The sequence below is a fragment of the Chiroxiphia lanceolata genome, chromosome 2 (genome assembly GCF_009829145.1).
Source record: "Chiroxiphia lanceolata isolate bChiLan1 chromosome 2, bChiLan1.pri, whole genome shotgun sequence".
Lineage (NCBI taxonomy): Eukaryota > Metazoa > Chordata > Aves > Passeriformes > Pipridae > Chiroxiphia > Chiroxiphia lanceolata.
In genome coordinates this window covers 35,465,446-35,479,810 of record NC_045638.1, presented here as the reverse complement: position 1 = coordinate 35,479,810, position 14,365 = coordinate 35,465,446, and the positions used below count along the sequence as shown (strand labels likewise).

General features: G+C 40.5%; 1 protein-coding gene across 1 annotated transcript; it reads right to left on the bottom strand.

Moving 5' to 3' along the window:
• Positions 1-4,821: 4,821 nt before the first annotated feature.
• ASMT (acetylserotonin O-methyltransferase) lies at positions 4,822-13,598 on the bottom strand. The gene is made up of 8 exons (XM_032680228.1): positions 12,721-13,598; positions 11,209-11,383; positions 9,897-10,026; positions 8,976-9,044; positions 8,327-8,445; positions 7,459-7,599; positions 6,170-6,292; positions 4,822-5,398 (listed from the first exon to the last, which is right to left on the bottom strand). The coding sequence occupies exons 1-8, from the start codon at positions 12,790-12,792 to the stop codon at positions 5,187-5,189; spliced, it is 1,041 nt and encodes a 346-aa protein (XP_032536119.1). The 5' UTR covers positions 12,793-13,598; the 3' UTR covers positions 4,822-5,186.
• Positions 13,599-14,365: the final 767 nt, after the last annotated feature.

Below are 14,365 nucleotides of genomic sequence, written 5' to 3'. Positions count from 1 at the left end.
GCACCAGAAAACGTATCAAGCAAGGCAGGAAAAAATGACAAAGCTTCCATGTACGCAAGGGGATAAGCCACTACTCACACAAATGAGACTGTAGAGAAAAACACTGCACTTCCCAAAGCTCTCACTACCCTCACATTTCTTTTTAACCCACCTATGACAGTAAAATTCTCCCTTTATTGCTGACAAGATTATGAGGTATATCCTGCTTTCCAATGCTGTACCTGTCATACACTATAGGAGTTATTTTTTCCTCTCATAGCATGTAGAGGACTTTTCAGAGCCTTGTTAAAGAAGATCTACTGTCAGTCAAATCCCAGGTCACAGACCTGCCTGAAAGGGGAAAGATCAAATACGGTAAGAATACGTGTACCACATTTACTCTATACTGACTTCCGACCAGCAATGAATTTCAGCATTTCTTTTCAGCATTAGTTTAATTTGAAAACATTCATTTTTATATCATTTAACAGCTTAGTTACACTGCACTTAATACATCCAATGAGACAATTGTACATTTTGGACACCATGGCAAATTGTTGGTTCATACAGAGCTTACCATTACCCCAAACTCCCAAGATCCCTTTCTGCAGGGCTGCACTCAAGCCTCTTGTACTGCAGTCTGCAAGTAATCCAGGATTACACCATCCCAGGTGCAGGATCTAGAATTTGTTCTTCTTAAATTACCTATGGTTGGTGATTGCCTAGTGCACTAATCTATCAAGATATCTCTGTAAATCCTCTCTACCCTCAAGGGAATCAATGCTTCTTCCTAATTTAGTATCATCAGCTACCTCATTTAGTACCACTGGCAAATGACTTGGTAACATCCATGAGAGGGAAGACACATTTACCTTCAGTAAGAACGTGGTTGAGATTGCTTTTCAAAAACATGACAAGAATGTGAATTTTGAAATCACTGTAGATTGTTAATGAGGAAAATTAAAACTGAAATTGAATAGAGAAATTTTATGCAAATGCACATACACACAGGAAAACAGCATCAGCAAACATTAAGGAAATTGAAACTGCTCCCTGTCTGCCTTAATGATATGCTGTCTGGAAGAGAGTCATTATAAGACACTCTGTATTCACAGTCCCTTCCATCCGAAGGGACATAATATACAAATGTTATCAAACTCAGCTGTCTGCATGGTAAATTAGGAAAGGGAAGAAATAGTTGAAAAATCTTGTTCTTCGTGTGGTATAACAAGCGGAAAAAAGCCAATTGAAGTCAGTTCTCTGTTTCTCAAACTCCAGAAATGAAAAGTGGGAAGAAATCCCACCCCTGAAGAACCTTCCACATTTGAGGTAGGCAGATAACAAATCCTCAGATGTAAACCTCTATGTTTTTAAAACTTCATGAGGAAGCAACATCTACTTGTCCAAGCTTCCAAAGGTCAGAGGGGTCTCAATAAATGTTAGGTCCATCCTGAGGGCTAGATCTACCCTAGTTGTTTGGTTTTGGTTTGGTTTTTTTTCCCCTTAGACTTTTATCATTCTTATTTCAAGCCCAAAGTCGGTTTAGTATGAGGATGCTTTATTATGAACTATTTGCCTCTAGGGAAGAATGCCCTTGAGTATTTCAGTCTTAGACATCTATACAAGCCTGAGTTATATGTCTTACCTTTAAGACTAAATATGCACTGCTGTATTGCACAAATGATTTGAGGATAGTCAAGGTCTTCTGTAAAACCCGTCTTTCTGGACTGAGACACAGATTCCCTGGCCCTCTTAATTTAAATAAGCTTCTTTCCACAAAGCACAAAGCATGCCAGCTGATCCACTTAATCTTATTGCTTGTGAAAAACACACTGGTTACAAAATGTGTTAGAAGAGTTATATGGCTTTGATGTGTTTTTCTATCAGATTTTTTTCTTCCATCATCAAGTCTAAAGAAGCCGTGTGGATTAAAGATTGTATTGTCAGTTCTTCAGTCAGTTAAGACACTGGTACTTCAGAAGCACTCGAAAGCTTGTAACAAGCAAAACAGGAATCAGCACAGAAGAGCATCAAGAACCTGAACTCAGCGCGATGCACCAGAGTTCATAAACCAAAGCGGAGTCTTACCTGGGACTTGTTCAAAAGCAGCTCTACTGTACTGATCTGGCTTTTGATGCGGGAAGGCTTTGCAAAAGTGAAACAGAAGGTAGCAAGGGATAGAGCTTAATATAAAGAACATCTCTATTGATCAGGCATGCAGCTTGGCCAGACAGGTGTGGTGAGCAGCAGCTTGCAAAACATTATCAATACATTTTATCTCACCTTTTTTCTATTTCACTGGGATGGTTCTTCCCCTACCTACCTTGATTCTTCAATTTTCCTGCCTTTGACCCTTTCTCTAAGTATTCCAAGTTTATCAAAAGCCCCACAATAATTCCCACAACCCCACTTTAACTTCACATGATGTTTTCTCTCTCTCTTAAGCCCTTTGATAATTTCATTTCTACCCTTCTTCTCAGTTAAAAATATCTGGCTGAACCTCTTCAGGGCTTTTTGGTCTTCCTCCAGTGGACCTCTACAGAAGGGCCAGGGAGTTCTGATATTTGGCACTGTGCTTCTCAATGCTTGTTTGCTAGCTTTTGTATGTAGGTGTGGCTTCTTACTGCTCCTGTTTCTTAACTTTGTCTGTTAGGCTGATTACCTTAACCATTTGTCTTAAAAAAGATGTTCCTACATTATGGACATCTACATGTCCTTAACATTCAAAATGTTCTACTATATACAACTCAGAAACAGTACCTCTTTTCTGGTTTCTAGTATCACAGGGTCTCCTGTGTTACCAGAATACTAGGTCTGAATATGCAAAAGTTAGACCAAACGTCAAATTGTAGAAAATGTGTGACTCCTCATCCTGGACAACATAGCCCAGAATGCATTCAGCTTGCATTTTACAATGCACCGTTACTCTGAAGGAAAGGCCTGGACAACAAGTTTCAAGAACACAGCTACATTCATAACGGACGTCTTCCCCTACTATCCCCGCCTCAAGGATAGTGCACAATCTCAGTTTCTGTTTAGTGTCTTCCATCTGCATGTGCACTAAACGAAAGCTTGAAAACTTCATTCACTTGCCCAAATTTAGACCACCATTTAGTGAACACATTACAGCTTTTTCAGTTCCTCAGATCCATTCCAAAGACAGTTCTATGGAAAAGAAATCTCAAAACATTTTCACTCTGACTTTTACCAAATAAAGTAGGAAACATGGACATCACTAGCACTTTCTTCTGCCATACAATTCCTGGGACTTCTAGCCTTTATGTGACAATGGTGATCCACAAAACTGCAGGGAGGACTTTGTCTGAGGATGAAATATCCTTGATTAGGCACTTGCCTGGCAAGTGGAGGTTACTGGCAAGGGTAACTGTGGTGCTACTACACCATTATCCCTCCACGTTGTCCTACAAACAGCCTAGTTCCAAGGACAGCACTGCTAAGCGTCCTATCCAGAGCAAGTCGAATTCACTTTGCAGCTGCCGCAGAACATATGTCATTAGCTTAGCTAAAGATAAAAATAGAGTTCCAGGCAGGCAGACTTAGTCCTGAAAAGTTTTAACCTACAGCTATGGTAAGGCATTTGCTTGAGCTAATCTACAAATTCATTGTGAGGTAGCAAGAGATGTATACAGAGGATAAGGCATATGAGGGGATACCAGGTCAAATGGATTTCCTTTGCTCTGATTAAAGATAGAATGTTGCATGCAACTTCAAATTAGCCTCAAGAACACTACCATATAAAGTACAAAAATATAGAGGCACATTTCCTTTTAACAATAATCAAAAATGCTCACACGTACAAATACAAGGACCAGTGGTTTCCATTCTGCATACCCAGTTCTGAACAAATGCAAACACTGAATAGTTTGGGTTCATTGCTGTTTTACATTCTCCTTAGAGGCATCTCTGCAATGGGATCACACATGGACACCTGAACTAGGCTGTTACACAAGTCTACATGTATCCAAATTCAGCCTTACATTGTTTCTATCCACCTGTTGAAGTTATCTGAAGTGGATCATGTCTGATTTCAATTTGTACTCCTGGGTCCTCTGGTATTCTGGGCCCTCTGGTACTATTTACTTTGCCTGCATGCAGCAAAGCACTTGTTTCAGGTCCTCCTCACAGTGTTTGTTATTTAGAAGGAAAAGAACCCAAAACCCCAACATTCCAATCATGCATGCTGTCCCACCATGTCTCTGTAATTGTGATAAGACTGAAACCTTATTTCTGCATATGTACGTGTACTGAGGCTGCTTTCTCCCAGTGCTCCACCTACAATGGTAGTAGTGGGAGGCTCCTTTAGATGCCAACTGAGAAAACTGTCTCAAGCTCCTCTACTATCCAACTTAATGGGCAAACGCAATTAGCACTCAAGAAGCAACTGCAGAGAATGACTTTCTGATGCCTTCTCTAAATGTTTCTCACTTCAGTAATCTCTTATTCTGCTTCCAAAAACTGGGTGGATAATGGCAGTCTGTGCTTGACCAAATGATTTAAAGGAATAGCAGGAGGCATGCAGTAAGGACTTCCCAAGTGCATAACAGAATGACTTTGTTGCATCATCCTCCTGGCAACCCTGTAAAGAGAATCCCAGGGCTTCAAACAATCACTAAGGTACAAAATTATTTTTCATAAATGAAATCAAAATCTAGAGGAAATTGAAAATTAATATCATTATTTCATGCCAAACTCCTCAACACTTAGATAGGATTTCTCATAGGACTCTGAAAAGACTAACCAAAAGAAGACATAATTTGGTCTGGTTTTATTATATAAATTCCTCAGGAATAAAAATTCATGTAAGAGAGTTCTGTACAGGAAACAGTTTTATTTTGCAGGAATTCAAGTACAAATTAATCTCTGCTTTTGTCAGATACAGTGTTAAAATCAGAGAAAATGATAAAATCTGAAGCAGACACACTGCACATTTCTTTTGTGTGTTTTCTCTTGTGGAACAGATGTTAATTTCTTTTTCTCCCTTCAAGATCCAAAGACAAGCCTGGTCAGGCTGCCGGACTTGCAGTACATGCACATTCAAGTTTTGTCATTAGTGATTCTTCTGTCAATGTACCAGCTTACAAAAAAGTTGGCTGCCTTAACTAAAAGCTATGTTGATGATTCTCCTCTAAGAGAATAGCACATTTCCCCACTTATTCTGTCTTGCTAGGTACATAAAAGGTGTACTATTATTTCCTTCCTAGAACAGCATCATAGAGTTTTCCAGTCCTCTTGACTTGGATCACTCCAAAGCCAGCTGCCTCAAGGAGCTTGCTGTACTCTGCTGCTGTTCTCTCTTTTCCTTCTGTCTGGACCAACATATTCATCGAATACAGTTGGGTTTCTAAAGGCCCACTTTTATCTTCATTCAGAAGCGATTCAACCAGCAGCACTCCACCACCTGATTGAATGAAGAGCAATGAAGAACATGCTGAGCTCTGAGAAGCTATTTTTGAGCTGTTACTAGGACAGATCCTAACCTTTAGTTTCAGGAAGAAGCAGCCTCTACATTGAGTCATATTTCAGCATCACAGAAGACAATGAAAGAACAAAAGCATTGGACCATGTCTCTGCTTGGCTATGTAGATAGTGACATAACAAGACTGAAGGGGATGCTATGGCTGGGACAGAAGCTTCCCCCAGCCAAAATCTACAGGAGTTTACTGATTTTGCTGAGAACCTGTCTCTGTAGGCAGTGCTTTTGAAGCTCTGAGGGTTCAATATAATGCTTAATGGGACTTTTACTAACTCCGCAGGAGTTAGCAGCTTCTTTTCTCTCCTTCCCAGGCTGCCCAAGGTCTTTTAGTGGATTCCTGCATTATCTCAGAGGCCTCTGGCTGAGCTGCTGTTTCAGGGCCTCTAACTGGAACACCTGTTTGGTTCCCTACAATGCATACTCCTATCTAAACAATATCCAAAATCCTCAATTCTTACACCTAAGTGCCTTGAAAGAGGAGTCCCCGTAGAGGAGACAAAAACTGGAAGCCAGACAAAGAGATCTTAGACCTGGCCTTATTTGGCTCAGTTTCACATGGATGGCTTAGGAAAGCAAAAGACCAAACCAAGAAGCCCCTACACTGAGACTCTGCCACCCCAATTGAGAATTAAGAGTGGTGTGCTTTCCGTTACTGATAGGCGAGAGTCTCTCTGCTCTTTACAAGCTCACACCTACCAGGTTTGCAGGCTTTGTAGACTTTTGCCAGTAGTTGTTTGCACTTGTCATCATCCCAGTCATGCAGTATCTTGGATAAAATATACAGTTCAGCTTCAGGAATTGAATCATTAAAGAAGTCTCCTGTAAAGCAAGAACCCATAAGCAAATATTTTCAGTTCTGTCCAGTTCTGGGCTTGCCATGTCTATCACACATATCAAACAGCAATGGAATTACCAGTTGGAGTCCAATGTTGCACTGCATAGGGAATTTTACTCTTGTTGAGCCTCAAGATATGAAACATTTAAAAGCAGCAGCTCACCCCGAAACAGCCTTTGAGGCAAAGGAAAGTATTTGAGTTTAGGTTTTCTCCAGTGAAATAAATTCAAATTCATAAAGCACTAAGGAATATGTTTTCATGATTTCTGTCATGAAAAAAAGGAAAGAATATTCCCTTATCTAAGAAAATTTTCAAAGACCTTCAGTAATCAGAGAGTTACCTCATAAATACATAAGTTAGAATACATACCTCTCACCTCCTAGCACTAGCTTCATCATCATGCCTTTTATTTAGTACCTGGTGTACTGCATTCAGATTTTTCTCTCAGCATTTTACTTCGTCATTTCTTCTCCCTTTTTGTTTCATCTTTGTTTTTATACACTTCTTTCTCTCCTCAAGGTTTCTTTTCTCTCTCTGAGCATCAAGCAACATTAAGCCATTCCAACACTTTGAAGGCTTTTGTACACATTAAAAATAATATCTCCCTACACGCATTTTCATCATAGATGAGAATGAAAATGAGACGATGAAGGATCAATGGACTGGGCAAGAGGAATATGAGCTAGCTCATTCACTTTTATGGTCTGAAATGTCGTAGGACTTGAAAGTCAATTATGATGAGACAAGGAAAACCCCTTGCTCAGAGCAGGCCTGGCATCTCTCACATCTGCCAAAAGGTTTTCACAGGAGGAAAGGGAAGTGTAAGGAAAATTTATAACAAGGTATGGCAGATTTCAAAACTGCAGGATGCTTTTTTTTGTTAATGTACCCTTGTACTGAAAAAATTCAAATAGTTATGTTCAGCAATAAAGAGCTTCTGTGTTGCTGAACAACTGAGTTGTGCCTCTGATAGCTACAGATGCTTACCTGGGACAGCTGCAGACCTGGGTTGGGGAGGCTGCAGCCTGGGACACTCAGCCCCCATAAGGGGCAGCTGGAGACATGAGCCTCCGGTGTGTTACCTCTGAGCAGAGCTGAGGGGCTTGAGAGCAACAGCTGTGGCAACACTACACCACTGTCCACACCCACCTTCATGGAATGCGATCTGACGCTCCTCAGGGAAAATAAATTGCTCTTTGACCACTTGCACAACTTTTGGTAGATCATAAATTGTGACTGTGGAATTGGGATACAAAGAAACACACTCCCGGGCCAGAGCTCCTCCGCCTCCTTTGGGGAGAGCAAAAGAAGGTTAGCACTGACACAAAAACAACCTGTTCAGCAACACCCCCATGAAATCATGCAGGCAATGGTGGATTCAGCCTCATGGAACCTGACAATGTACATTGCTCCCCATGTGTTGCTGAAAGGGAAGATGGAGGGATGGTAGAGGCCACTGGTGCCTTTTGTTCTGGGTCAGCCCCACCCTTTACAGCTCTCACACACCCTCCCCGCCAGACCCAGCTCCGGGTGCTGGAAAGTGAAAAATGATAAACAACCACTAAAGCAGGTGCTGGGGAAGTGATGGAGGTGGATCCTGACCCATCCCATGAATCCTGGCAGCATTGAGCAGTGCTTGGAGAGCGGGGTGCTGCAGGATAACAGGCTGTAGGCAGTATATCAATGACAGCGACTGAAGAGGAGGGAAAGAGCCTGGCACTGGAAGAATGTATCAAGCAAGGCATGAAAAATTGTCAAAGCTGCCACATACACAAGGGAATGGCTGACTGCTCACATAACTGAGACTCTGTAGAGAAAAGCATTCAGCTTCCTTGCTCTCATCACTCTCACATTTCTGTCTTTAACCCAACCAAATCAGTAAAATGTTCCTTTTATTGTTGAAATACATTCTGCTTTCCATTGTTTTGCCCATCATATAACATAGAAGTTATCTTCCTTTTCAAAGCTTGTAAAAGACAGTTTAGAGGCTAGTTAAAGAAGATCTACTGACACTAACCTCCCAGGTCATAGATCTGTGTGAAAGAAGAAAGGTCAAATGCAGCAAGAACATCTCTGCCACATATACTCCATACTGAGTTCTGGCCAGCCATGAATTTTAACATTTCTTCTTCTGATCTAGTAATACAAAAAGACATAGCACATAGAGAAGGTTACTTATCACATTCTTGGTGATTCTTATCATATAACTTATTAAGAGCTTTAACATAAATACTAATCTCTGCTTTTATTGACATGAAATATGTTCTCTTTGCACATAAACCTTCATTGAATTGTACTGTATCAGGAGTGTACAGCTGTGAATTCATGCATTTAAATAGGGAATCAAGACTAGTGAAATCTACCATTTAACATGTATTTTACTTCTAATTCTCAGGCTTCCAAGGGATTTTTTTTTCCTTCAACTACCATTGCCTCTGTCAGAGATTTGGGATATGTTTTTCAGATTAGGAAATTATATACTTCTATTCGAAATATCAGACAGTGTCTTGGTAATTGATACTGTTGAGAACGGAAAACATTGTATGACAGTTCTGATGAGAGGGATTCTCCTGTCAATATATTTAATTATCCTGAGCCATAATTAAAAACATTATTTTTATCTACAATAAGAAAAATAAAATTTTTATAAATATACTAATAGTTACCTGTACATTGCTCCAAAAGGATCTTGAGATGAAATGCCAAAAGTTCTTTCATATTGGTTTCTTCCTTCTCTAAAATAGCAGTCAAAAATGCATATGAGCATGGATGTCTTTTCTTTTATCCCAAATACACCTCAGGGCTGTAGTTTCAGCTAGAGCATCACCGTGGAAGGTGCTCAGCTTTGTACAGAATATATGTCAGTCTGTTTGCACTGACTCTAGAGGCACCCTCACTTACCGTCCCAAAACATGATGATGTATTTCTCAACCTTTCACAAGAATGATTGGTTCTTTTCGAGGTCACATTGGGGTGACCCTTTGAACAACCTGACCTAGTGAGTGGTATCCCTGTCCATGGTAGGAAAGTTGGAAGGAGATGTTCTTTAGAGTCCTTTCCAACATAAAACATTCTAGGAAGCTGTAATTTATGGGAACACAACTCAGGTAAAAGTACAAGACTGGTGCAATCATCACCATCATACACACCATTTTTGGTCATCAGTTGCATGGACTGGAACAAGTAAGACTTCAGACACATATTAAACTACTCCTATAAACCTTTGCAGCAGAAGCATTGTTAGCCATCATTACTCATTATTTACTTTGGTGATACGCCCTCAAGTAAGAACCACTGTAATGATAAATTGTTTTCCTGAAGGTGAAATAGACAGAAATCTGATTTCTAGATCATCTCTATAATCAGAGGGAAAAGGAAAACAAGAACACACACAAATGGAAAACAAGTGTGTGGGGGGGAAGAACACATATCAACCATGTTAACAGCTGAAATTACCTACTGGTTTTAACTTCTGAGAACAAGCCAGCATCTTCATTGAGCCCTTTCTCAGAAACACACCACTCAGAGCAGCCACGCAGATGCTGCAAAGCAGGCTGCAACATACAGCACACAACACTCCTCCTTACCTCACAGCTTCAGTCAGGTGCTGCCAGCACAAGTAGACTGTATTGGAATAATACATCATCATATGATACTGAGACTTTGGGCTTGATTTTGTAAGGTAGATGTTGGAAATTTCTGTGTTTCTGTAGAGGGCTAAAGGGTGAAATGAATATATTTACTAACATGTGTGATATATCACCTTGCCAAGTCTATTGTACAGCATGGTATTTATTGCCAGAAGATGCCAAAGACACAACCACATTACTTCTGCAATCAAATCCTTCAACTGCAATGAGCAGTGGGTGAGGTCTGCTGAAATTTGTGTTGCCCCATTCAGTCTGAGTAAACAGTATCTCCCTACACTCAACTGCAGAACCAAACATTTCTTTCCAGAAGTGCAAAAAGAATGCCTTACAAGTGCCGTTATCTACCTACAGGCTTCTGTGCTCAGAGGAAGATTTAAGTGTGCTCTATCTAAATAAGAACTCTTTGCATAGAAGTCTTTTTCTGATCATCAAGGTCAGCAATTGGGAGACAAATCCCCAAAACAGCATGTCAGCTACACCTACCTTCTTTCAGTTCACTAGGGCAGGACCTTCTGCAGACAGAAGAATGCCTAAAGGACTCACAGAAATCTCCCGTTTCCTCCAATGCATCTGTGATGGCATCACTCACCCACAGGACTGGGATACCAAAGGAATATAAAAGACAGATCCTACTCTCCCTAAACTCACTGGGCAACAGCTATAAGCCCTAACCAAGAGCATGGCAACACAAGCTAGAGCAGGGGACACAATTTTTAAGACTTTGGGTAGCCCTAACCAGCTGACTGGTGGCCAGAGATCCCTTCTTTCAAGTGGAATCAATGATTCTCATGCAAGCACAAACTTATGTTACCTCTCAGTTTTGATCAAAATAGTTCATACAATGGTAAAAACTCAAAGAAACCCAAAACCTGTTTCTAAATCATGCTGTTGCCCATCCACCCTAGGATTTTGTTTTAAAGTTTAAAACTGTGCCCATACCTCAGAGATTTCTTGAGACCAACTCTGTATAGATCCTGAATATTGCCTCCAAGGTCACATGAGGCTCTTGCACAAAGAAGTTTAGGGATATAGAGCCCTTCACCTGGATTTTACCTTACACCTGTGATTATGCTGACATTTGTCACTTCTCTTCCAGCTGAAGTGTGAATCCCAAGTGATTTCCTCCTTCTTCCAGCTACATTAACTTACCTAATATTAGGTATCATCTTTGCCTACACATTTTACCTCATTTAAAAACCATCAGAGGTTTAAATCTTTTAGTTTATTCCCCTTCCTCTGCCTTTATTACCTCCTTCTTCTGTCACCTCTACTGCCAAGAGCTTCAGTCCCACACAGGCCTCCAGCAGTCTTTCCATCCCAGTGGTGCTGGTACCCAAGCATGAAGCAATGGAATCTGAAGACAGAGGTTCTCCTGACTCCAGCAGAAGATCAAACACCCCCAACTCACAGGCAGTGAACATAACCTGGGGGTAAGGAAAGGTGGGACTGAGGGATCAGGTGAAATCAGTAAATCCTACTGAATTTCTCAAACTGCATTATTGGAGAAAATATACACAAAATAATATTTTTTCCATGTAAAATTTTATTTCATACAAATAAGTCCAGTTATTAAAATGTAGTTGATCTGAGCACCGATATAACATACAGGGCATGCAATGCACTTTTTGTTCATTTTTTTTTTCTTTTTGGGTGAAACCAGTCAATGCTTTTGGTTCACAAAAGTCCACATTTAGAGACGAGGTTTTGGGTATAAATATTCCTTCCTCTTCCCTAGTTTTGGAGCACATTTTCACAATATCTCTTGCTTTTTACCTGGAAAGAACAAGGGTAAGACTGGATGGTGGTGGTTGTTCTCTGTTTACATTTTTGTTCTTTAACTAAGGATCTAATGCATGCTCCACTGAACCGTGGAGTGGGGAATATCCCACTCTATGGACCCTGTTTTCAGGGACTGACGTGAAGGTGGTCTCCCAGAAGCAGGGAGTCTCCTCTCAGCCAGAAGAACTGCTTCATTTAGGCCAGCAAAATCACCCTGTCTTTCCATAGAGAAAGTGTGAAACTTCTCCAGCAACAACCTGCAACTTTCAGACAGACATAGCTAACTATACATAAGAAAAGCATTCTTCTTTAGCTGTACACAGTCAGCTTTACAAGTATTACTCTGGTCACACAAACACTCCTGAGACAGCAACAAAGGCATTAACTCAGTTGACTGCCTGTATATACAATTTGATCTACAATGATACCTATGCAAAGAAGCTCATTTTACTCTGAGTAAAGCATGGCTTAATCAAAGATGAGATCGTTTCTCAAAAACATAGTACCATGTTAATTTGGAAAGCCTTGGATGCTCCCCTTTCTCGGAAAGTAAAGTAATTTTTCATTATCTGTTTTTCCTCTCTTTACTGTCAGCTCCATCTTTTAGGAGCATTAAGATGCAATGGTATTTGCACAACCCAAGGAGCATTCCTTCTCTTGCCGTGTTGGCCATAGGTGCAGAAAGGGACAATAAGAAGAGTAACTAAATAGTACATTAAGGAAAAAATTTGTCCATTTCACTATATATTATAATTTTATGCCCATGTGCTTACACACAGAGAAAGGCAAATAACGTAAACAATATGCAGAATGGAATTACTAGTTCTACCTTTGTGCTGTAATAAAATGCCGGTTGGAAAAACAGTCATTATACCAGACACTTTCTTTCACTTCTTCCAAAGATTTACATTCAGGACCTAAAGTGAAATCCTTGAATATTTCTGTCAGCATTGTCTTTCTAAGACTGAGTTATATTTCTTACCTTTGAGACTAAAAATCCACTGCTGTATTGCACAATGATTTGAGGGTAGTCAAGGTCTTCTGTGGAACCCATCTTCTCTCTGGACTGAGACACAGATTCCCTGGCCCTCTTAATTTAAATAAGCTTCTTTTCACTAGGCACAAAGTATGCCAGCTGATCCACTTAATCTTATTGCTTGTGAGAAACACACTGGTTACAAAACACGTTAGTTGAGTTATTTGGCTTTGATGGGTCTTTCTACCCAGTTCAGCTGTTTCTTTGGATCTTCCATCATCAAGTATAAGTCTAAAGAAGCCATGTGGATTGAAGCTTGTATCGTTGGTTCATCAGTGAGTTAAGACGCTGGTACTTCAGAAGCACTTGAAAGCTTGTAACAAGCAAAACAGGAATCAGCACAGAAAAGCATCAAGAACTGGAACTCAGCGCGATGCACCAGAGTCCATAAACGAAAGCAGAGTCTTACTCATGACTTGAAACTTGCTATGAAAGGCACAGGTGCAGGGGACCCTGGGGCTGGCAGTAGGGTAGACCCCACCCCTAAGTGCAGAAGCAGCCAGTTCAAAGAGAAGCTGAAAGAATCTGTTTGCTGCTTTGTTGCTGTGACTAGTTTGCTCTGACAGTGATCACTCAGGTGAGGCCTATGAGGAATTAAGTCTACTTTTGTTACTTTTCTGTATTTTCCAGGTCCCTCCCCCCATAACAGCTTAGAAATCAATACCTCTTTGATAGCAACACCACAGCAGGGGTGACCTACTTGTGCTTTGCTGTGTTTTGGCAGAACAGGGTGCTGAGGGATGACAAAATGTTCTACATTTTCCAGCTGGCTGCTGCAGTCTTCCTCACCTTCTCTGCAAAACTAACCATGGGCATGCAGAAGGCCCTTGGGAAGAAACAATGAAATGACTGCCAAGTGCAAGATGTGGTGTAGACTTCAACTTCATGCAGGACATACCTCATAGGTATTTCATCAGAAAATTAACCCTCCGGATTACTTTTCTGAGATCTTTCTGCCCTGCTGTCCATCTCTCCAGCTTGTAAATGCCTGAAGTCTTGCCCATCTTAACTTTTTGGGCAGATGTTGCAACTCTCAGGTGAGTAAGGAGCCTTTCCATCAAGGAATAGACTTACAGTTTTTACATCATACCTTTAGAGATCCTTCAGGCAACAAAGCTAAATGAGACTTGACTCAGGTAATACAGTGATGGCAAAATGTTACAAACTAGCATTTTTTCAGTGGCAGCTTTCTCCATGCTTCAGTGATTAATGGGCTAAACTTCAGCAATACAGAGATCAAGATGTAGCTCATCATTTTTTGTGCATCAGCTTAGTGTACAGTTAAAGAGTGCACTTCATGATTTTATCCCAACACAACTTTTTCATATTATCTTCCTTCCTAGGAAGTGTTTATATATTCCTTCCTAGGCTTGTGTTTATATAAAGAAGCTGAAGGTTAGTCCTGTGCTTCTCTTTTGAACCTGCCTCATTCTAGAAGAAACAGGCCGAGTATAAAGTTGTCACACATTCTTTCTGACCATTTTGTGAATGCAGTGAAACTTTTTCAACTGAAAGATTCCACCGTATAATCCTTCTGTGAATCTGAATTTTCCATTCAGATCCTTGCATTTTAGCCAAAAGAGGTTATATT

Coding starts and splice junctions, on each gene's coding strand:
- ASMT (XM_032680228.1), bottom strand. CDS start 12,792: ATGGGTTCCACAGAAGACCTTGACTACCCTCAAATCATTGTGCAATAC. Junction 11,384..12,720: donor GTGGATTTTTAGTCTCAAAG/GTAAGAAATATA, acceptor CCTTACCCCCAG/GTTATGTTCACTGCCTGTGA. Junction 10,027..11,208: donor AGAGGTGACAGAAGAAGGAG/GTAATAAAGGCA, acceptor TTCACCCTTTAG/CCCTCTACAGAAACACAGAA.